The 24,432-nt window shown below is 41.1% G+C and overlaps 1 protein-coding gene across 2 annotated transcripts in view; it reads left to right on the top strand.

The window, feature by feature from the left end:
* ATF1 (activating transcription factor 1) overlaps positions 1-24,432 on the top strand; it is a 67,661-nt gene that overhangs the window by 40,385 nt on the left and 2,844 nt on the right. Inside the window, exons 3-6 of one of the 2 annotated variants that reach the window (XM_011964382.1) lie at positions 1,675-1,775; positions 15,138-15,268; positions 19,258-19,440; positions 19,529-19,688. In XM_011964382.1, the coding sequence (XP_011819772.1) occupies positions 1,675-1,775; positions 15,138-15,268; positions 19,258-19,440; positions 19,529-19,688 (575 nt within the window). Of the gene's footprint in view, positions 1-1,673; positions 1,780-15,137; positions 15,269-19,257; positions 19,441-19,528; positions 19,689-24,432 lie in introns of those variants that run through there. The other variant, XM_011964387.1, reaches the window with a different exon arrangement.

Here is a 24,432-nt window from a genome sequence, read left to right as displayed (position 1 = left end):
TTTTATTTTTAATAATTAAGATGAAGTCACCAGGTGTGGTGGCTCGCACGTGCAATCCCAGCACTTTGGGAGGCTGAGGCAGGCAGATCATGAGGTCAGGAGTTTGAGACCAGCCTGACCAACATGGTGAAACCCCGTCTCTACTAAAAATACAAAAATTACCTGAGCATGGTGGCACGCGGCTGTAATCCCAGCTATTCAGGAGGCTGAGGCAGGAGAATCACTTGAATCCAGGAGGCGGAGGTTGCAGTGAGCCAAGATCGTGCCACTGCACTCCAGCCTAGGCGACAGAGTGAGACTCCATCTTAAAAAATATATATATATACATATATTAAGATGAAGTCGGATATCACAATCTAACTTTGGACAAATGTTGGAAAGTTTTAATACGCTTAAAAAATTGAGGCCAGACATGGTGACCAACACCTGTAATCCCAGCACTTTGGGAGGCCTGTTTGAGCCCAGGAGTTTGACACCAGCCGGGGTAACATAATGAGACCCTGTCAGAATAAAAAATAATGAATTAGCTGGGCATGGTGGTGTGCACCTGTAATCCTAGCTACTCAGGAGGCTCAGGCTGGAAGATTGCTTGAGCCCAGGAAGGTGAGGCTGCAGTGAGCTGTCATTGCACCACTGCACTTCAGCCGGGGTGACAGAGCGAGACCCTGTCTCAAAAATAAAAAAATAAAAAATATTAAAAAAAACATTGAAAACAGCTTTTCTCAGTTGTAAAATATTGCTATAACTTGGATATTGTATTGATGTAGTTTATAAAAATTAACATACTGTATGCATGCCAAGTGTTACATGTATTAACTTGTTTAATTGTAAAATGAGATAAAAGTGAATCATACAGATTTTAAAATGGCATATATTTATACCTGCCTTTGCCAGTGACCTCCACCTTGCTAGATCTAATGGTCTTTTCTCAGTCCTTATTTTATCTGACTTGTAAACAGCATTGGACATGGTTGATCATTCTTTTCTCCTCAGTATGCTGTCTTCACTAGTTTACCATGGACAGCTCAATCATTTGGTTCTCTTTCATCGTTACTGGTGACTCCATCTTAGTCTCATTTGCTGTTCCTCCTCTTCATCCGGTCTCTTAGTGTTCCTGAGGCTAGTCCTCAGTCTTCTTCTATTTACCCCTGTGAGCTCTTCCAGTCTCATGACTTTAAGGACTCTAAAAAGCTAGACCTCTAGAATTTATGTATCTAGCCCAGACCTCTTTCCAGACCTGCAGGCTTTGTATATTTAGTGGTCGTCTCAATGTCAGCAGTTGAATATTTAACAGGTTTTTTAAAACTTAGCATGTCAGGTAGATTAGTAATAAAACAACACTTTAAAGTAATGTGCATCAGTGTAGAAATAGGGTGGAGGATGAATCAGAGACTAGTCTTTTTAACTCCGGTAAAACAGTACTGCTTCATTTGGGGGATAGACTTTATTCTCAGCTCTGGGCCTGCTATATTTGATACTACTTTAATAGGTTGGGCTCCTGGAATAAACTTTCTCATTTTCCTTTTCCTTTTGTTCCTTTCTTTTAGACCTTAGATTTAATGTACAAATGAATTTGAGTGGCAGGAGACAGATCATTTTTTTCTAAAAGTAAAAATTCAGTTGTTTCTTTTCCCACCTGCATTGTTCATCATGTTAACGCCAGTTCTTTTTTAGGTATCATCTTTATCAGAAAGTGAGGAGTCCCAGGACTCATCCGACAGCATAGGCTCCTCACAGAAAGCCCACGGGATCCTAGCACGGCGCCCATCTTACAGGTGAGTACTCTCTTGTATGAAGCCCTGCATGTTATAATAGTACCAAATGAGTTCAAGTGGTGCTGTGCAAAGTACACTAAAGAAGTTAGCACGTGTCAGTGTTAAGAATGAAATTGGGTGGCCCTCGCCTATAATCTCAGCCCTTTGGGAGGCCAAGGTAGGATTGCTTGAGCCCAGGACTTCAAGACCAGCCTGGGCAACATGGCAAGACCCTGTCTCTTCAAAAAATACAAAATTTAGCTGGACATAGTGGCGCATGCCTGTAGTCCCATCTCGTTAGAGGCTAAGGCAGGAAGATGGCTTGAGCCCAGGAGTTTGAAGTTGATCTACGCCTGGGTGATAGAGCAAGACCCTGTCTCCAAGAAAAAATGAAATTGGACCTTTGGCCGGACGCAGTGGCTTACGCCTGTAGTCCCAGCACTTTGGGAGGCCAAGGTGGGCAGATCACCTGAGATCAGGAGTTGGAGACCAGCCTGGCCAACATGATGAAACCCCGTCTCTAATAAAAATAGAAAAATTAGCTTGGTGTGGTAGTGCACACTTGTAATCCCAGCTACTCGGGAGGCTGAAGCAGGAGAATCACTTGAACCTGGGAGGCGGAGGTTGCCGTGAGCCAAGATTGTGCCACTGCACTGCAGCCTGGGCAACAGAACAAGACTCTTGTCTCCAAAAAAAAGAAAAAAAGCAAATTGGATCTTTATCTTATACCATTACACAAATCAGTGCCAAGTGGATACGAGACCTAAATGTTAAGACCTGAAACTGTAAAAATCCTAGAAGAGAACAGAGGGGATAAGCTCTTCGACACTGACCTTGACAATGATTTTTTGGATATCACATCAAAAGCTCAGGCTACAAAAACAAAAATAAATAAATGGGACTACATCAAACTAAAAAAAGCTTCTGTGTAGCAAAGGAAACCAGCAACAAAATGAAAAGGCAGCTTACGAACTGGGAAAAAATTATTTGCAAACCACTTATCTGATAAGGGGTTAATACCCGTAACTGAAGATAAAATTAGAGAACCTGAGGACACAGCTCTGAGTAGATTACCTAGAATGGAACACAGAAAGACAAATAGAAGTTAAGATAGAAGATAGAATGAGAAGGTCCAGTATACAACATACATAGGATAAAAGGAGAGAAGAGGGAAGGCCACTTCCAGCTTCTACTCTCTCTACAAGAGAAAATGACAATGACAATGACTGCAATTTCCAGGATATGAATTTCCCAGTGTAAGAAAGCAAGGTCCCAAACAAGATAAATTAATAGAAACCTACATCTAGATGTATGTTGTGAAGTAAAACTGGAGAACACCAAGGATAAACATGAGATTTTAAAAGCTAAAAGCTTCCAAGAGAAAAGACCAGTTTTTAGAAAGGAATGACCAGTAAGCTGACAACAGATTTTTGAAGTACAGTATAAGACAGTGAACTAAAATCCTTATTTTTATTTTTAAATTATTACATGCTTTTTGAGATGGAGGTCTCACCCTGTTGCCCAGGCTGGAGTGCAGTGGTGTGATCACAGCTTACTGTAGCCTCTACCTCCTGGGTTCAGCTCCTCAGCCTCCTGAGTACCTGGGACTATAAGCATATGCCATGATGCCCACACATGCTATGATGCCCACCTGATTTTTTTATATTTTTGGTAGAGATAGAGTCCCACTATGTTGACCAGGTTGGTCTCAAACTCTTGGGCTCAAGTGATCCTCTCACCTCAGCCTCCCAAAGTGTTGGTATTATAGGCATGAGCCACTGTACTCAGGCTCCAATATTTAAACTCAAAGAGAAAGTAACTTTTGACCTGGAATTCTGTGCCTACCTGAACAATCCTTGAGGTCAGGAGTTCGAAATGAGCCTGGCCAACATGGTGAAACCCCATCTCTACTAAAAATACAGAAATTAGCTGGGCATGGTGGCACATGCCTGTAGTCCCAGCTACTTGGGAGGCTGAGGCACAAGAATCGCTTGAACCCAGGGGGCGGAGGCTGCAGTGAGCTGAGATCGTGCCACTGCACTCCAGCCTGAGTGACAGAGCAAGACTCCATCTCAAAAAAAGAAAAAAAAGGAAAAAAAAAAAAGAAACTAAGTGTATACTTCAGGAAGAAGAAAATGAAAGGAATATAAATATAAGAAAGAATGGTGAACAAAGACAATTCATTTCAGTTAGCATTGGCTTTTTAGAACAATAGTAATAATGATTAATTTGGGTAGTTTTGTGGGTTTTTGTTAAGATGCTGTCTTGCTCTGTCACCCAGGCTGGAGTGCAGTGGAGTGATCTCGGCTCACTGCAAGCTCTGCCTCCCAGGTTCACGCCAATCTCCTGCTTCAGCCTCCTGAGTAGCTGGAACTACAGGCGCCCACCGCCACACCTGGCTAATTTTTTGTATTTTTTAGTAGAGACAGGGTTTCACCGTGTTAGCCAGGATGGTCTCGATCTCCTGACCTGATGATCTGCCCACCTCGGCCTCCCAAAGTGCTGGGATTACAGGTATGAGCCACCGCGCCCAGCCTGAACCTGAGATTTCTTTATTAGGTAGGGGTGTCTCAAGGAGGCTATAACATCTGAAAAGAAACTTCTCAAAGTTAAGCTTTCTGGATTGCCACAGATTAGCAAAGATCAAATATTAATTCACTCAAAAATCATCAAACATGCAAGGACATAAACCAGGTAACTGAGAACTGGCAGAAACAATACATCAACTCAATAAATGCAGGGAAAAAAAGTATTTGATTAAATCCAGCACCTCATACATTTCAACCAAAAATGAATATGTAGCATATGTAGACTTTTAGAACTTAACTATGTATAGTATAGATCATCATTGCCCAAATTCTAGACTGGTCACTACCTGGTGCACATGTGTAATTGGTATGAATAGCATTGCAGAGACTTTGGAAACTGAACTGACATTGGAACCCACAGAAGGCTGATCAGAACTTGTGACCTGGACACAACCAGATTGATACCTTCTAAAACAAGAATATAGGCTAGGTCTGTGGCTCATGCCTGTAATCCCAGCACTTTGGGAGGCTGAGGTGGGAGGACTGCTTGAGTCCAGGAATTTAAGACCAATCTGTGTAATATAACGAGATCCTGTCTCTACAAAAAATACAAAAATTAGCTAGGTATGGTGGTGTGCACCTGTAGTCCCAGCTTCAGGAGGCTGAAGGCAGAGGATCACTTGAGCCCAGGAGGTTGATGCTTCAGTGAGCCATGATTGTGCCATGCACTCCAACCTGAGCGACAAAGCGAGTGCCTGTCTCAAATATACATATGCACATGCAACAAGAATATAAAACATTTTTTATAGTATTTAAACAAGACCCAGAGTCTGATAGCATAATATTGAAAGTGTCCAAAATTACTTGGTATCAAAGAACAAGGAAAAATCTCAACTTGCATGGGAAAAGACTGTTGACAGAAGCCAACTCCTAGATGATGCAAATGTTGGAATTATATGACAAGGACTTTAAAGAAGCTATTATTTAACTGTTCCAACAAGTAAGTGAATTTTCTTGAAAGGTATAAACTGTCAGCCAAAAATAGAGTATGTAAAGAGAATAAAATAGAGATTTCAGAGCCAAGAAACACAGTAACAGAGATAAAACCTCACTGGATGGGTTCAATAGTAGAATGGAAGTGAGAGAAAAAACAGTCAACTTTGAAGAGTATTCAATGGATATTATCCAATCTGAACATAAAAAAGCGTGATTGGAAAATTATCTAATTCTCAGGGACCTGTGAGACAATACCTAAAGATCTAAGATTTATGGCATTAGAGTCACAGAGAGAGAGGAAAAAAGTATAGTGCAGAAAAAATACTTGAAGAAATAATGGCTGAAAAATTACCAAATTTGGTGAAAGATGTAAACCTATAGGTTCAGAAATGTCAGCAAACTCTAAACAGGATAAACACAAATAAATCATTGCCCAGACTTACCATAATCAAACGCTGAAAACTAAAGTTAAAGAAAAATTTTATGAGTAGCCAGAGAATAATGGCACATTACTTACAAGAGAACAATGTGAATAACTACAGAGTGCTCATCAGAAACTATGGAGGCGAGAAGAAAATGGAATAGCATTTTTAAAGTGCTAAAAGAAAAAAGAAGTATCTCCTGGGTCTTGGCACCCAAAATAGAAAGAAAATTAAAAAAAGATCAACCCAAAATTCTGTGTCTACTGAAAACATCCTTCAGACTTGGAGGCCAAATAAATATTCTCATGGAGGAAAACTAAGGGAAATCATTGCCAGCAGAACTGCTATAAAACAACTGCTAAGAAAATTCTTAAGAGAAAGAAACTTGAAGGTAAGGAATGAAGAAACAGCATCTGGGCAAATATAATGGATAGTTCCTCTCCTATTGAATTCCTTAAAATAGGGGTCCCCAAGCCCCAGGCCATGGACTGGTACCTGTCTGTGGCCTGTTAGGAATCAGGTTGCACAGCAGGAGGTGAGCAGCAGGTGAGCAAGCCTTAGCACCCAAGCTCTGCCTCCTGTCAAATCAGTGGCAGCATTAGATTCTCATAGTGTTGTGAACTGCACATGCGAGGGATCTAGGTTGCATGCTCTTCATGAGAATCTAATATCTAGTGATCTGAGGTGAAACAGTTTCATCCTGAAACCATCCCCCGACTTCCCTATCCATGGAAAAATTGTCTTCCATGAAACCGGTCCCTGGTGCCAAAAGGGTTAGGATGTAATCCCAGCTACTTGGGGGGTAAGGCAGTAGAATCGCTTGAACCCGGGAGGTGGAGGTTGCAGTGAGCTGAGATCGTACCACTGCACTCCAGCCTGGGTGACAGAGCGAGACTCTGTCTCAATCAATCAGTCAATCAATTTGACAGCTGAAAACAAATTATGAAATTCTGGTGGGGTTTTTAATATATGCAGAGGCAATATATAAAACATCTACAACATAGAGAGGGAAATGTAAACAGATCTAATATGGTGGTAAGGTTTCTACATTCCACCTGAAGTGGTAAAATACTGATTCTCTGTAGACTGTGAAAAGCTAGGTATCTATATACCCCTAGAGCAACTACTAAAAAAAAACTACGCAAAAAGATTTAGTCAAATATACAGTAGATTAAAATTTGAAAAGTCTTCAAATAGTCCAAAATAATGCAGGTGCAGGAACACAGAAGAATTTTAAAAACAGAATAAACAGAGAGCAAATAATAAAGTGGAAGATCAGCCAATACCGAAGATGGCCTACACTCACCAAATAAAAGGCAATTGTAAAACTATAGATCAATATCCTTCATGAATATATACACACAAAATACTCCACAAAATATTAGCAAACTAAATCCAACAACGTATAAAAGGTATTATATGCCATGACCAAACAGGATTTATCCCTGAAATGCAAAATTGGTTTAGTAATTGAAAATCAATTAATGTCATACATCACATTAATAGAATCAAAACAAAAAACATATGATCATCTCAAGATACAGAAAGAGCATTTGACAAAAATCCAGTACCCTTTCATGATAAAACTGCTCAACAAACAAATAGAAGGCTGCTTCCTCAACCTGATGAAGAGTATCTACAAAAAACCCACAACTAACCTCCTAATAAGAAAATAATGTGGAGACCCCCTCTCACCACTTCTAAACATTGCACTCAGGGAATTAGTCAATAAATTAAATAAAAGGCATCCTGATTGGAAAGGACTAGATAAAACACTTTGTACATGACATTATCTTATATGTACAAAATCCTAAAGAATCTATTAAAATAGAACTAATCAACAAGTTCCAGCAAGGTTGTAGGATGTAAGATCAATATAACAAAAATCAACTGTATTTCCTTATATTAGCAATGACTAATCAAAAAATGAAACTTAAAAACAATTCTATTTACAATAACAAAGTATAAAAGATTTAAAATTAAATTTATAAATTTAAATTATACCTAGATATGAATTTAACAAAAGAAACAGAACACATATACTGGAGGCCAGGCTCAGTGGCTCATGCCTGTAATCCCAACACTTTGGGAGGCTGAGGCAGGCAGTCACTTGAGACCAGCCTGGCCAACATGGTGAAACCCTGTCTGTTCTAAAAATACAAACATTAGCCAGGCCTGGTGACTGGCACGCACCTGTAGTTCCAGCTACTCAGGGTGCTGAGGCGGGATAATCCCTTGAACCTGGAAGGCAGAGGTTACAGTGAGCTGTGATCGCACCATTGCACTCCAGACTGGGTGACAAGAGCAAAACTCCGTCTCAAAAAAAAAGAATACATATACTGGAAACTATAAAACCTTATTGAAAGAAATTTTAAAGGATCTAAGTAAGGCCGGGAGCAGTGGCTCACACCTGTAATTCCAGCACTTTGGGAGGTCAAGGCGGGCAGATCATGAGGTCAGGAGTATGGGACCAGCCTGGCCAATATGGTGAAACCCTGTCTCTACTAAAAATACAAAAATTAGCTGGGCGTGGTGGCCCGTGCCTGTAATCCCCACTACTCAGGAGGCTGAGGCAGAAGATTCTCTTGAATCCAGGAGGCAGAGGTTGCGTTGAGCTGAGATCGCGCCACTGTACTCCAGCCTGGGCATCAGGGCGGGGAGACTCCCCGTCTTAAAAAAGAAAAAAAAAAAAGATCTAAATAAGTGAAAAGACATCTCATGTTAATTGATCAGAATACTAAATATTAAGACAACCCCATTAAAAAATGAGCAAGGGAGCTGGGCATGGTGACTCATGCATGTAATCCCAGCACTTTAGGAGGCTGAGGTGGGTGGATCACCTGAGGTTAGGAGTTCGAGACCAGCATGGCCAACATGGTGAAACCTTGTCTCTACTAAAAATAAAAATAAAAACATTAGCCAGGCATAGTGCCGGGCACTTGTAATGCCAGCTACTAGGGAGGCTGAGGCAGGAGAATCACTTGAACCAGGAGGCAGAGGTTGTAGTGAGCCGAGATCGCACCACTGTGCTCCAGCTTGGGCGACATCAAAAAAAAAAAGAAAAAAAGCAAGGGATTTCAATAAAAATTTATCCAAAGAAGATAAACAAATGACTAATAAAGCTATGAAAAAATGTTCAACATCATTTATCATTAAGGGAATTGCAAATCAAAATTGTGAAATACTGCTTCAAACCCACTAGGATGACTCAAATAGAAAAAAAAGACCAATAATAAGTGTTGGTGATGATATAGAGAAATTAAAACTCTCATACACTGCTGGTAAGAATGTTAAAAAAAAAAAAAAATAGTACAGTTGCTATGGAAAACAGTGTGGCAGTTCTTCAGAATACTAAGTTACCATATGACCCACTACTTCCTATGCTAGTTATATCCCCAAGAGAAATAAAAACATACATTTATATGAAAACTTGTACATGAATGTTTATAGCAGCATTGTTTATAATAGCCAAAGCATGGAAACAACCCAAATGTCCATTAAGTGTTGAATGGATAAACAAAATGTGATGTATTCATAAAATTGAATATTTTTACTTAGCAATTAAAAAGCAATGAAGTCCTAATACATGCTACAACATGGATAAACCTTGAAAATATTAACCTAAGTAAAATAAGTCATTTGTAAGAGATTGCATATTGTATGATTCCATTTATATGAAATGTCCAAAATAGACAAATTTATAGAAACAAAGTAGGCAAGTGGTTGCTTAGAGCTTGGGAGAGGAAAGAGAAGAATGAATTGACTGCTGATGGGTACCAAGTTTCTTTTAGGGGAACAAAAGTGTTCTAAGATTACAGTAGTGGTTGCACAACCCTGTTAATATACTAAAAACACTGAATTGTATGCCTAAATGAGTTAATTGTATGGTATGTGAATTATATCTCAGAGTCATTTTTCTTTAAAAAGACAAAGATTATTAGAATGGATATAAAAAATGACTCACTTCAAAAATGATCTAGCTAGTCTAAAGTAAAAGGATGGTTAAAGACATACCATGAAAACACTAATGAAAAAAAACTAACATGGCTATATTATTGTCATATAAAATAGACTTCAGAGTAAGGAAAATCTGCAGAGATAAAGAGGGATATTACATAATGATAAGAGTTCAGCAAGAAGACATAATCCAAATGTGTATGCATCTAACAAAAGAGCTTTATAATATATTTATCAAAAACTAGTAGGGCAGGTCCCAGTGGCTCACACCTGTGATCTCAGCCCTTCCAGAGGCCAAGGAGGGGGTATTGCATGAGCCCAGGAGTTCAAGACCAGCCAGGGCAACATAGTGAGACCCTGTCTCTTCACAAAATTAAAGTTAGCCAGACGTGGTGGTTTGTGCCTCTGGTCCCAGCTGCACAGGATTTGGAGGCTGCAATGAGCTATGATTGAGCCACTACACTCTAGCATGGATGACAGCAAGACCCTGTCTCTAAAAAGAAACTAACAGAACTGAAAAGAGAAACAAACAGGTCCACAGTTACAGTTGATGACTTCAATAAACCTGTCTCAGGATTCATTAGAACTTGTAGTCAGGGCCGGGATCCCAGCCCTTTGGGAGGCCAAGGCGGGCGGATCACGAGGTCAGGAGATTGAGACCATCCTGGCTAACATGGTGAAAGCCCGTCTCTACTAAAAATATAAAAAAAAATTAGCCGGGCGTGGTGGCAGCGCCTGTAGTCCCAGCTACTCGGGAGGCTGAGGCAGGAGAATGGTGTGAACCCGGGAGGCGGAGCTTGCAGTGAGCCGAGATCGCGCTACTGCACTCCAGCCTGGGTGAGAGCGAGACTCCGTCTCAAAAAAAAAAAAAAGAACTTGTAGTCAGAAAGTCAGCAAGATTATAGAAGAACCTAATGCCAGATAATATCAGAAGCCAACAAGATCTTTTTTTTTTTTTTCTCCTGAGATTGAGTCTCACTCTGTCACTCAGGCTGGAGTGCAGTATCACGATCTCAGCTCACTGCAACCTCCGCCTTCCAGGTTCAAGCAATTCTCCTGCCTCAGCCTCCAAACCCACGCCCAGCTAACTTTTTTTGTTTTTAGTAGAGACGGGGTTTCACTATATTGTCCAGGCTGGTCTCGAGCTCCTGTCCTTGTCATTTGTCTGCCTTGGCCTCCCAAAGTGCTGGGATTACAGGCGTGAGCTTTGCCTAACTGACATTTTTATAACACTTGACCCAGCAGCTGTAGAATGAAGAAAATCCACCAAGAAATATCACATTCTGGGTCATAACAAATCTTACCAAATTTAAAAGAACAGAAATCATGCACAGAATGTTCTGTGATCATACTGAAATTAGAGTAGAATAATAGGTACAGGAAGGCCAGGCACAGTGGCTCATGCCTGTAATCCCAGCACTGTGGGAGGCCAAGGTGGCCAGATTGCTTGAGCCTAAGAGTTTGAGACCAGCCTGGGCAACATAGGGAGACCTTGTCTCTACAAAAAAACACAAAAAATTAGCCAGGTATGGTGGTGCACACCTGTAGTCCCAGCCACTCGGGAGGCTGAGGTGGGAAGATCACTTGAGCCTGGGAGATCAAGGCTGCAGTGAGCCGTGATCGTGCCACTGTACTCCAGCCTAGGTGACAGAGTGAGACCCTGTCTCAAAAAAAAGAAAAAAAAAATCTTTTGTGATTCTTAAGCCACTGTGACCAAATGGTTCTTAAGTAGGGAATGTCTACAGAGTAAGTCTCCTTATTAATATTTTCAAGCATGAATTAGTTATTTCCAGTGTGGTTCTTACAGACATTCGCAGGATTACCATGTTTTCCTTTCTGATGAACACTCCCATCTTTACACTGAATTTGGAGTTTTCAGGTCTTGCTCTTAAGCATAGTCAGATATAAAAAGAAACACTGAGAAGCAGACTAGGTGGCCAATTATTTGCATTACAGTATTGAGAAAAAACATAAAGCCGGGCACAGTGACTCACACCTGTAATCCCAGCACTTCGGGAGGCCCAGGTGGGCAGATCACCTGAGGTCAGGAGTTCAAGACCAGCCTGACCAAAATGGTGAAACACTATCTTCACTAAAAATACAAAAATTAGCCGGGTGTGGTGGTGCACGCCTGTAATACAGGAGGCTGAGGCAGGAGACTTGCTTGAAATTAGGAGGCAGAGGTTGCAGTGAGCTGAGATTGCACTGCTGCACTCCAGCCTGGGCAACAAAAGTGAAACTCTGTCTCAAAGAAAAAAAAAAAGAAAAAAGAACTGCTAGTAGTTGTTTTTTCCTAAATCATTTAGCATTTACCAACTGTCCAGACCAAAGGTTATTTTCAGGTAGGAAAGTTCTGATTTCAACTTCTCCATTGGCCCATGCTCAGCACAATTTATCCTGTTCCAAGTACTCATTGAAGAACTTGTTTACTTGGCTGTCACTGACACCAAATGGGCTTGTAGACACAAAATGCCATAAGGATAACAGTCATCAGCAGGACGCTGAAAATGGTTCCCATCAACACCAGGTTCTGCCTGCGCAGCACCACATAGGGCCGGCTTCACTCCAGCAGATCCATGGCGCTCAGGGCCTCTTCCTGCCCCACCAGGAGGCTGCACAGGCCAAGGCACAGCCATGGCAACGCCAGATGCAGCATCTTCCCCTGTACTTTTCTTTATACTCAGAAAGTGTTTCATAATTTAAAATGGAAAAATAAATGGGCGCAGCATTCCACAGTCTCATGATAGACTGGCTGTAGGACCATGCAGGCATTGGACAGAGGTGGACTTGTGGAAAAAAAGACCATGCAGGCAGTTTGTTAAATGAATCTGGAGCTCTACTCCAGACCTACTTACTCAATCATGGCCACCAGATGGGAATCTAGATTCAACAGACCTTTCCAGAATGATTCTGTTACATAGGCAGGTTTAGGAAGCACTGTGACTATTCTACAGAAATGCTTAAAACATAGAACTGACACCTCCATTGTGCTTCCTGTGGAACTTCTCTTAATATAGTCTACAGTTGTATTAGCTCTTGGTGGGACAACAGTCCACACAAAGGAGACCAAACTGGAGAAGGATCTTCAACATGTTACAGAAGAACACATGAAAAAACTGAAAGTATTTGGCCTAGAATAAGGAAGACTTGTAGCAGTTATCAAATACTGCAAAGTAGGTCACAGATATAGAATTGGGATTAGGCTTAAATTTCTTGCTATGACTCATACCTGTAGTCCCAACACTTTAGAAGGCCTAGGTGGAAGAATCACTTGAACCCAGAAATTCAAGAACAGCCTGGGCAAAATAGGCCCCATCTCTACTAAAAAAAAAAAAAAAAAAAAAAAAAAATTAGCCAGGTATGATGGCATGTACCTATAATCCCAGATGCTTGGGAGGCTGAGGCAGGAGGATCGCTTGAGCCTGAGAAGTCAAAGTGGGGTGAGCCATGATCATGCCACGGTACTCCAGCCTGGGCAACAGAGTGAGGCTGTCTCAAAAGAAAGGAAAAAAATAATTAATAAATTTATTTAGTTTCACTGGATGGAACTAGCTTTGGACCCAAAAAAGGAAAGGTTCTAACTATTCAATAATAGAATGGTTTACTTTTTGGAAATAGTGGGTGCCATTTTTCTGGAAGTAGAGGTTGTCAGGAATGTTAGGGAATTCCTCCATGAGCTGGGAAGTTGGCATAGATAAAAGAGCCCTTTTCATTCTAAGGGCTTTCTTTTTCCTTTGTGATTCCTTTTTTGTTGTTTTCACATAAGTATTTCAGTTTTCTCATTTTTCTACAGTGAACATAGAATTCTTAAGCATTTCTTTTTTCCAGAAGCAAACAATGCATATTGCCTACTCTTTCCTCTACCCCCAATTGTCTTTTTTTTTTTTTTTTTTTTTTTGAGACAGAGTCTCGTTTTGTCGCCCAGGCTGGAGTGCAGTGGCACAAATTCCACTCATTGTAGCCTCCACCTCCCAGGTTAAAGCAATTCTCCTGCCTCAGCCTCCCAAGTAGCTGGAATTACAGACGTGAGCAACCATGCCCAGCTAATTTTTGCATTTTTAGTAGAGATGGGGTTTTACCATGTCGGCCAGGCTGGTCTTGAACTCCGGAGCTCAGGTGTTCTGCCTGCCTTGGCCTCCCACAGTGCTGGGATTACAGGCATCAGCCACTGCGCCCATCCCCAATTGTCTTGAAAGACCTTTCTTTTTATCAAGGAACACTTTTTCCATCCCTTATTCTTGTCATTAGTGCCATTTCACTGAGTCTGAGGGATATCCATGGGATCATATTTACCCCTTTTTGTTAAAATAAGCAATTTTATTCATCATTGATACTCTGCATTTTATAGTAGTTTTTCTTACCTACTTCGTTTGGAGAACTGTTTTACGGGTTTTTATTTTTTGTTTTTGTTTCTTTTGAGACAGAGTCTCACTCTGTCGCCCAGGCTGGAGTACAGTGGCACTATCTTGGCTCACTGCAACCTCCGCCTTCCAGGTTCAAGCAATTCTGCCAACTCAGTCCCCCCAAGTAGCTGGGATTACAGGCACACACCACAATGTCCAGCTAATTTTTGTATTTGTGGTAGGGATGGGGTATCACCATGTTGACCAGGCTGGTCTCCAAACTCCTGATCTCAAGTGATCTGCCCACCTCAGCCTCCCAAAGTGCTGGGATTACAGGTGGGAGCCACCATGCCCGGCCCTCTTTACTCTTTAATATGTAATCAGCCTGGAGCACGTCATTATAATATTATGTGCTAAATAAAATGATTCTTTGGAATAATAGTTTAAATGTCCGGTAGATTATTGGACTCTCACTCTGTCACCCAGGCAGTGGTGTGACTTTGGCTCACTGCAACCTCTGTCTCCTGAATTCAAGCAATCCTCCTGCCTCAGTCTCCCAAATAGCTGGGATTACAGGTGCCCGCCACCATGCCCAGTTTATTTTTGTATTATTACTAGAGACGGGGTTTCACCTTATTGGCCAGCCTGGTCTCGAACTCCTGACCTTGTGATCCGCTGGTCTCGGCCTCCCAAAGTGATGGGATTACAGGCATGAGCCACCACTCCTGGCCGATTATTGTAACTTTTACCTGAGATTGAAAAAGTTTTAGAAATTTCTTTTTGTGGCTGGGCATGGTGGCACATGCCTGTAATCCCAGCACTTTGGGAGGAGGAGATGAGTGGATCACTTGAGGCCAGGAGTTCAAGACCAGCCTGGCCAACATGGTGAAACTTCGTGTCTACTGAAAATACAAAAATTAGCTGAGTGCGGTGGCTTACGCTTGTGGTCCCAGCTACTTGGGAGGCTGAGGCACAAGAATCTCTTAAGCCAGGGAAGCAGAGGTTGCAGTGAGCTGTGATGGCGCCACTGTACTCCAGCCTGGGTGACAGAGCAAGATCTTGTCTCAAAAAAAAAAAAATTTCTTTTCATGAAGTCATTCACATTACCAATGTTTAATAGAGTTCTGTTTTTTACAGAAAAATTTTGAAAGACTTATCTTCTGAAGATACACGGGGCAGAAAAGGAGACGGAGAAAATTCTGGAGTTTCTGCTGTCACTTCTATGTCTGTTCCAACTCCCATCTATCAGACTAGCAGCGGACAGTACAGTATGTATAGGAATCAATTTCCACGTTATAAACACACAAAACCTGACTTTTCTGTAGAAAGACATGGTGTTAGAAAAACTGTCATACTTTGATAGTGATGATTATTAAAGGATGTTTTCAGCCAGGAATAATGCAAAGTACTGTTTCGCATTATTTCATTTACTCCTTACAACAACTTTGTGACACAGGCAGTTATCAATGTATGAGGGAACTGAGACCTACATCATTAGATACTGTTTTGTTTTGAGACAGAGTCTCGCTCTTGTTGCCCAAGTTAGAGTGCAGTGCCATGATCTCAGCTCATTGCAACCTCCACCTCCCTGGTTCAAGTGATTTTCCTTCCTCAGCCTCCCAGGTAGCTGGGATTATAGGCGTGCACCACTTTGCTTGGCTAATTTTTGCATTTTTAGTAGAGACGGGGTTTCACCATGTTGGCCAGGTTGGTCTCGAACTCTCCTGACCTGAAGTGATTCACCCACCTCGGCCTCCCAAAGTGCTGGGATTACAGGCGTGAGCCACCACTCCTGGCCCCTGCCTATTCGTTAAAAATATTTATTGTTTGATTTATATACAGTAAAATTCACTCTTTGGGGAGTTTAAGTCTATGAGTTTTGACAAACATGTAGAATAGTATAACACCACCAATCAAGATTGAGTTCTATCACCCTAAGGAATTTACTTGTGCTGTCTATTTGTTGTCTCCCGCTCCACTCCTAACATTAATCTTTAAGTTTCATTCAGTCTTGCCACAAAATATATGTCCCATCTGACTACCTCTTGCCATCTCCAACCACTACCAGCTTAGTTTAGGCTGTCATCTGAATTACTGGAGTAGGCATCCAGTTGGTCATCTTGCTTCCATTCTTGCCCTAACAATCAGTTTTCCATGCTGTGGCCAAAGTGATTTATTTAAGATGTCAACTAGATCACATCATTCCTGCTCAAAGTCCTCTAGTGACATTTTATCACACTTAGAATAAAATCCAGATCTTACAAGGCATGACATTTAGGATCTGCCTACCACTCTGACCTCATCTCCTGCCACCTGATGGCATTCTGACTGCCCCAGACTTCCTAACTGTACCTCAGACACACGAGCTTGTTTCTGCTTCAGGATCTCAGGAGTTGTCGTTGCTCATGCCTGGCATGTTCTTCCCCCAGATCCTTACGTGGCTTGCATCCTACACCCCTGCTCTGCTTAAGTGTCACCTCCACAAAGAGACCACTCTTTTTCAGACTTGTGGCTCCTCCCTTTAGTTTTCCTTAATCTCCTATATTTTTCTTTATAGCATTTACATATAATTAAGTTAGTACACATTAGTTTAATTATAGACTGCATGTATGTAAGTATAGATTAGCTTATTTATGATCTGTTTTACCCACTAGAATATAGCATCCTTAAGGGAAAGAACCTTATTTGTTTCATTCACAACTATATCCTTGACATATAGGACCCGGCATATAGTAGGCTTTCAGTTAAGTTTGTTATGAATAAATTAATTTAGAATATATGTATAGAATACCACTTAAGAAACTGGGGGCCAGGCCCGGTGGTTCATGCCTGTAATCTCAGTATGTTAAGAGGCTGAGGCTGGAGGATTGCTTGGAGCCACATTCAGGACCAGCCTTGGCAACATAGCAAGACTGCGTCTCTACAGAAAAGTGAGGAAAAAAAAGAGCCGGGCATCATGATATGTGACTAGTCCGATCTACTCAGGAAGCTGAGATGGGATCTCTTGAGCCTGGGAGGTCGAAGTTACCGTGAGCCCTGATCGTACCACTGCACTCCAGCCTGGGCAACAGAGCAAGACCAATCTCAGAAGAAGAAAGAAAGAAAAGAAAGAAAAAGAAAGAAACTGGGAGCAATGGTTGCAAGGAAAGAAGCTTGGGAGCAGAGATCAGAGGTAGTGGGGAGGTTCACATGTTATCACTGAAATAAGTGTAGTACAGACTAGTATTTAGGGCAGCATGGGCCAGTAGAACTTTGTATGATAATGGGAATGTTTTATGTCTGCATTGTCCCAGAATAGTAGCCACTAAAGCATGTGTGACTATTGAGTGCTTGAAATATGGCTGGTGGAGAAACTGAAATTTTAATTTTGTTTAATTTTAGTTAATTTAAATAGCCACATGGGGCTAATGGCTACCCTATCAGACAGCTCAGTTTTAGAATAAATACAGCACATTAACAGGTAAATACACATGTTAAGAACAGGAAGATATGTTGCAAAAATGAAGATATGTATTAACATACTTAATATCAAAACATTTGCATCTACAGGTATGTATTTTGATATATTAGGTTGGTGTAAAAGTAATTGCGGTTTTTGCCACTGAACATAATGGCTAAAGTATATTCAAGTCTGATACTGATAAAGTCTGTATAAGCACAGGAAAATAATGGGAAACATGTGCACCAAAAATAATAATTATCTCAGGATGGGGCGGAGGGGGGACAGTGAAATAGAGATAGATGATGGGACCTTTAATTTTATTGATGTTTATACTTATATAAATATGTGTGTGTGTGTATATATATATAATAATGTGTTGCAGGGAAAAAGATTGAAACTAATTGTTAATATAACTTCACAGCAAATCTCTGAGCCTGTTACGGTGGATCACGCCTGTAATCCCTGCACTTTGGGAGGCCAAAGTGGGAGGATCACTTGATTTCAAGACCAGCCTGGGCAATATAGGGAGCCCCTATCTCTATAAAAATTTAAAAATTAGCTAAGCATGGTCATGTTCATCTATAGGTCCAGCTACTTGGGAGGCTGAGGTGGGAGGATTGCTTGAGCCCAGGAGGTAGAGTGCAGTGGCGAACCAGGACCACACCACTGCACTCCAGCTAATAAATATTTTGAAACTCATAAATTAAAATTGGGGCAGTTGGGGAGGGATAATTATGAACATGTGAAAAAAATATTTTTCCATCAAAATACACACACATACGTGTATTTTGGCTTCCTGGTAGCCAAAACATAAAAGGAAAAAATGTTACATAACTCTAATCCAAAAAGAGGGTACAGAGATGAGGCATTCAATTCTGAAGATTATATGGGAATTGAATAATGCTAAAATGTTTTCTATTTGGTCATGCCTTATGGGCATTTAAGGGCTGAGGAGAAAGCATGAACACAGGTATAATTCAGTGAACAAATGTTTGTGGGGAGCTAAGTAGTGTTTTCTACACAGTGGCTTTCTGCTATCTTTATTAGTGATTTTCACTAGGAAGTAAATGAATAGATTACATTTCTTAACTATCACTTAAGTAAATATCTTAATAACATGTAATACATTTAACAGTGGTACCACTAGAAAATGGAGCTAAGAAACAGTATAAAAATGACTTATTTTCTCATTATATAACCTTTTATTCTATTGAATTTTTTTCCATAAGCACGTTATCTATTCAGAAATATTTTGAAGTAATAACCTTTATAATGCTTTTGACTCAAAATTACAAAGTATGTTTATGTTTCCTTTTTATTTTTTTCTTAAAAATTAACTATCATGGGGCCAAGCGCAGTGGCTCATGCCTATAATCCCAGCACTTTGGGACGCTGAGGCGGGTGGATCACCTGGGGTGAGGAATTCAAGACCAGCCTGGCCACCATGGAGAAACTCTGTCTCTACTAAAAATACAAAAATCAGCTGGGCATGGTGGCGCACACCTGTAATCCATGCTCCTTGGGAGGCTGAGGCACAAGAACGGCTTGAACCCAGGAGGCAGAGGTTGCAGCGAGCTGAGATTGTGCCACTGCACTCCAGCCTGGGCAGTAGAGTGAGACTCCATCAAAAAAAGAAAAAAAAAAAAATGCTGTTTTATTCCTTTTACATGTAGTTCACCTAAAGTAGTCAGCAGTTACCAAGTAGAACTGCATTCATACCTGTTTTAGTAAATAGTGTTTGTGGGCTTTTTGCCACTCCTTTGAATTAGTGTATTGTATAACCTTACAATAGCTGTTTTCTCTCTTTGATTAAAGTTGCCATTGCCCCAAATGGAGCCTTACAGTTGGCAAGTCCAGGCACAGATGGAGTACAGGGACTTCAGACATTAACCATGACAAATTCAGGTAGTACTCAGCAAGGTACAACTATTCTTCAGTATGCGCAGACCTCTGATGGACAGCAGATACTTGTGCCCAGCAATCAGGTGGTTGTACAGAGTAAGTATGCTTTCTGTCTACAGAAAATCTCCTAACACTCTCAGAGACACTTAACCAACTAACTCATTCACTCTTGTTTGCCTTCTAGCTGCATCAGGAGATATGCAAACATATCAGATCCGAACTACACCTTCAGCTACTTCTCTGCCACAAACTGTGGTGATGACATCTCCTGTGACTCTTACCTCTCAGACAACTAAGACAGATGACCCCCAATTGAAAAGAGAAATAAGGTTAATGAAAAACAGGTAGGTAGTAAAATCATACTACCAGAATGGGTAATGTTTTTACAAATCTCAAAACATAGCCAGATGTTAACTGGAACTGTATACAGTCATGGGCTCCATGACAATGTTTAAGTAAACGATGGACCACATATATGAATGATGGTGGTCCCATAAAATTATAATGGAGCTGAAAAAGTCCTGTGGTAATGTCATAGTGCAACACATTACTCACATGTTTGTGGCAATGCTGGTATAAACAAACCTGTTGTGCTGCCAGTCATTTAAAGTGTAGCACATGCAATTATGTATAGAACATAATGCTTGATACTATAAGTGAATATGTTATTGGTTTATGAATTTACTATATTTTATCATTAAAGTGTGTATGCCTTCTACTTTTTTTTTTTTTTTTTTTTTTAAGTTAACTGTAGGCCAGGCATGGTGGCTCACGCCTGTAATCCCAGCACTTTGGGAGGCTGAGGCGGGCAGATCATGAGGTCAGGAGATCGAGACCATCCCGGCTAACACAGTGAAACCCCGTCTCTACTGAAAATACAAAAAAATTAGTCGGGCATGGTGGTGGGCACCTGTAGTCCCAGCTACTCGGGAGGCTGAGGCAGGAGAATTGCGTGAACCCAGGAGGCGGAGCTTGCAGTGAGTCGAGATTGTGCCACCACACTCCAGCCTGGGCAACAGAGTGAGACTCTGTCTCCAAAAAGAAAAAAGTTAACTGTAAAACAGCCTCCAGGCAGCCCCTACAGTAGGTATTCCAGAAGAAGGCATTGTTACCATAGGAGATATCAGTTCCCTGTGTGTTATTGCCCCTAAAGAGCTTCCAGTGGGATACGGTATGGAGGTGCAAGACAGTGATATTGATGATCCTGACCCTAGGCTAGTTAGCCTAGGCTAATGTTTGTGTTGGTGTCTTAATTTTTAACAAAAAAGTTCAAAAAGTAGAGAAGTTATATTTGGTTTTTGTGGGGTTTTTTAAGACAAAGTCTCACTCTGTCACCCACAGTGGAGTGCAGTGACACAGTCTTGGCTTACTGCAGCCTCTGCCTCCTGGGCTCAAGTTATCCTCCCAGCTCAGCCTCCCAAGTAGCTGAGACTACGTATACCACCACACCCAGCTAATTTTTTTTGTTTTTGGTAGAGATGGGGTTTTGCCATGTTGCTTAGGCTGGTCTCAGACCTGGGCTCAGGTGATCCATCCACCTGCCTCAGCCTCCCAAAGTGCTGGGATTACAGGCATGAGCCACTGCGCCCAGCCTAAAAAAATGTAAAATTAGCTAGTACAACCACTATGAAAACCAGTATGGAGATTTCTCAAAAAACTAAAAATAGAAATCTACCCAAAGGAAATCAGTATATCAAAGGGATACCTGTACTCATAAGTTTATTTGCAGCACTATTCACACACAATAGCTAATAGCATCAAACTGTGTGTCCATCAGTGGATAAATGGATAAGAAAGAATTAAATCACGTCATTTGCAGCAACACGGATGGAACAGAAGGTCATTATCTTAAGTGAAATAAGCCAGGCACAAAAAGAAAAATATCACATTCTCACTTATATGTGGGAGCTAAAGTATTTGAACACATGGAAGTAAAGAGTGGAAAAATAGGGCTGGGCATGATGGCTTATGCCTGTAATCCCAGCACTTTGGGAGGCCAAGGCAGGAGGATCGCTTGAGCCCAGGTGTTCAACACAAGCCTGGGCAACATACCCATTGCTACAAAAAAAAAAAAATTAGGCATGGTGGCGTGTGCCTAAAATCCCAGCTACTTGGGAGGCTGAGGTGGGAGGATTGCTTGAGCCCAAGGGGTTGAGGCAGCATGATTGCACCACTGCACTTCAGTCTGGGCTACAAAGCAAGATCCTATGTCAAGAAAAAAGAGAGACTGGAAAAATAGATAACAGAGACCGGGAAGGGTGAGGGGCAAGGAGGAGGATGAAAAGAGTTAAAGGGTATAAACCCATACACAGTAAGATAAAAGGAATAAATTCAGTGTTTCATAGCAGAGTAGGATGGCCATACTTAACAAAAACCTATTAATACTCAGGTGATGGACACCCTGAATGCCCTGACTTGACCACTACACGTTATATACATGTAACAAATTTTCTCATGTACTCCACAAATATGCACAAAAACATTTTAATAGAAAAAAAATACAGGCCAGGTGTAGTGGCTCACAAATGTAATTCCAACATTTTCGGAGGCCAAGGCGGGAGGATGACTTGAGCCCAGGAGTTTGAGACCAACCTGGGCAACATAGGGAGACCCCATCTCTTAAAAAGAATTTAAAACATTAGCCAGATGTGGTAGAGGCAGGGGAATCACTTGAACCCAGAGGCAGAGGTTGCAGTTAGCCGTGATCATGCCATTGTACTCCAGCTTGGGCAACAGAGCAAGACTCTGTCTCAAAAATAAAACAAAAAAAAACACACACAAGTAGTTAATAATCATATAAAAGACTACTCAACCTTATTAGTAATCAAAGAAATGCACATTAATGCTACACACTTAGATATGCTTTATACCCACCCAATTGGCAAAAATTTTAAAGTCTAACCAAGAGTTGGCAAGGATTTGGAACAATGGTCAAGAATTCATAGATACTACTATAGGAGTGAAAATTGGTGCAGCCATTTTGGAAATTAGGCCTTATCTTGTACAGCTGACGTGAGTATACTCTGTGACGCACCTTTTTCAGTCTGTGTGACGGAGAGAAACTTGCAGGAAGTGTGTATAAGAATTTTCGTAGCAGCAAAAAATCAGGAAACAACCTTAAGATTCATTGATAACAGAATAGATACATATTGAACCTAAACATAAAAATGGGGGAAAAAAAGAATAGGTACATAAATTGTGATTGTATTTATACAATGGAATGTTTATCTGTAATGACTGAATGAGTAATCATTTCAACATGAATAAATCTTAGAAAATGTAAAAAAACAAGTTGCAACAGAATACACAAAGTATGATATAATTTTAGAAAATAAACTAAATAGGCAGTTTTAGGGTCATATACGTATGTACTACAACTATAAAAATAAGAAATGAGATGTCACATGGCAAAAATTATAAAGTGGTAATACTGTCATTGGGCATATAAGGAAAGGGGTACCTCACATACATTACTGGGGGAAATACGGAGTTTTATGGTATCTACTTGCCCTAAATTTCTACTTGTATGTGACAAAAGATAACGTAAACAAACTTAAAAATAAGTCTGTTAACTGGGAAATATATTTGCAACTTTTATATACAGAGAAATAATTACAAGATGTATAGATTATATAAAGATTTATTAGGCCGGGCGCGGTGGCTCAAGCCTGTAATCCCAGCACTTTGGGAGGCCGAGACGGGCGGATCACGAGGTCAGGAGATCGAGACCATCCTGGCTAACATGGTGAAACTCCGTCTCTACTAAAAATACAAAAAACTAGCCGGGCGAGGTGGCGGGCGCCTGTAGTCCCAGCTACTCCGGAGGCTGAGCCAGGAGAATGGCGAGAACCCGGGAGGCGGAGCTTGCAGTGAGCTGAGATCCGGCCACTGCACTCCAGCCCGGGCTACAGAGCAAGACTCTGTCTCAAAAAATAAAAAAAAAAATAAAAAAATAAAGATTTATTTCTGTAAATAAGAGACCTAACAGAAGGAAACTGGTCTGTGAAATACGGCCTTGTAAACATGAGGTTATTCCAAACTTTGTGCATAATCAGGGAAATGTTAAAGCAGTGAGGTTCACTTTTTGTCAGCCACTAGACTGACAACCATTTTAAAATGTTCATAACAGGCACTCTCCTGTACTGCCCGTGGGAATGTAAATGGTACAGATACCCTGGAGGACAATTTGGCAAATCTTTTTTTCCCCTTTTTTCTTTCTAGTTTGACTCTGGGAATTTTTGCTTCCTTTCTCCCCCCCCCCGGCCCCCCCATTTCTCTGTACTTCAATGGATATAAGTTGGCACTATCTCTTGACTTTAAGTGAGTATAGCTTGTGATCCTGCAAGAAATACATGTGTAGAAATACATGTAAAGAATGGAGGCTGAGCGGGTGGCTCACGCCCATAATCCCAACACTGTGACCAGGAGTAAGACCAGCCTAGGCCACATACTGAGACCTCATCTCTACAAAAATAAAATTAGCTGATGTGGTGGTGTGCACCTGTAGTCCCAGCTACTTGAGAGGCTGAAGTGGGAGGATATCTTGAGCCCAGGAGGTCAAGGTTGCAATGAGCCGTGATTGTGCCATTGCACTCAGCCTGGGTGACAGAGTAAGACCCTGTCTCAAAACGAAGAAAAAAGAAAAAGAATGTTTACTGGAAGCCACTTAAAAATCTGTTAACTCCAACAGAGCTTAAAGGTAAAAATAAATAAATAAAAGTATTTTTGTGAGGGGATAGATTTTGTACAGTGCTTTTAAAAGGAGAGATGTGTACTAAAAAAGCAAGTTGCAAATAGTATCTACATATATAGCATGAAAATCTTAAAATAGTACTCTTTTTTTTTTTTTGAGACAGAGTCTTGCTCTGTTGCCTAGGCTGGCATGCAGTGGCACGATCTTGGCTCACTGCAACCTCCGCCTCTCAGCTTCAAGTGATTCTCCTGTGTCAGCCTCCCAAGTAGCTGGGATTACAGGCATGTGCCACTGTGGCTAATTTTTGTATTTTTAGTAGAGATGGGGTTTTGCCATGTTGGCCAGGCTGGTCTCGAACTCCTGACCTCAGGTGACCTGCCCGCCTTGGCCTCCTA

The sequence above is a fragment of the Mandrillus leucophaeus genome, unplaced genomic scaffold, assembly GCF_000951045.1.
Source record: "Mandrillus leucophaeus isolate KB7577 unplaced genomic scaffold, Mleu.le_1.0 Scaffold118, whole genome shotgun sequence".
NCBI lineage: Eukaryota > Metazoa > Chordata > Mammalia > Primates > Cercopithecidae > Mandrillus > Mandrillus leucophaeus.
Note: the sequence above shows the minus strand (reverse complement) of the source record. Positions and strands in the feature narration are given on the sequence as shown.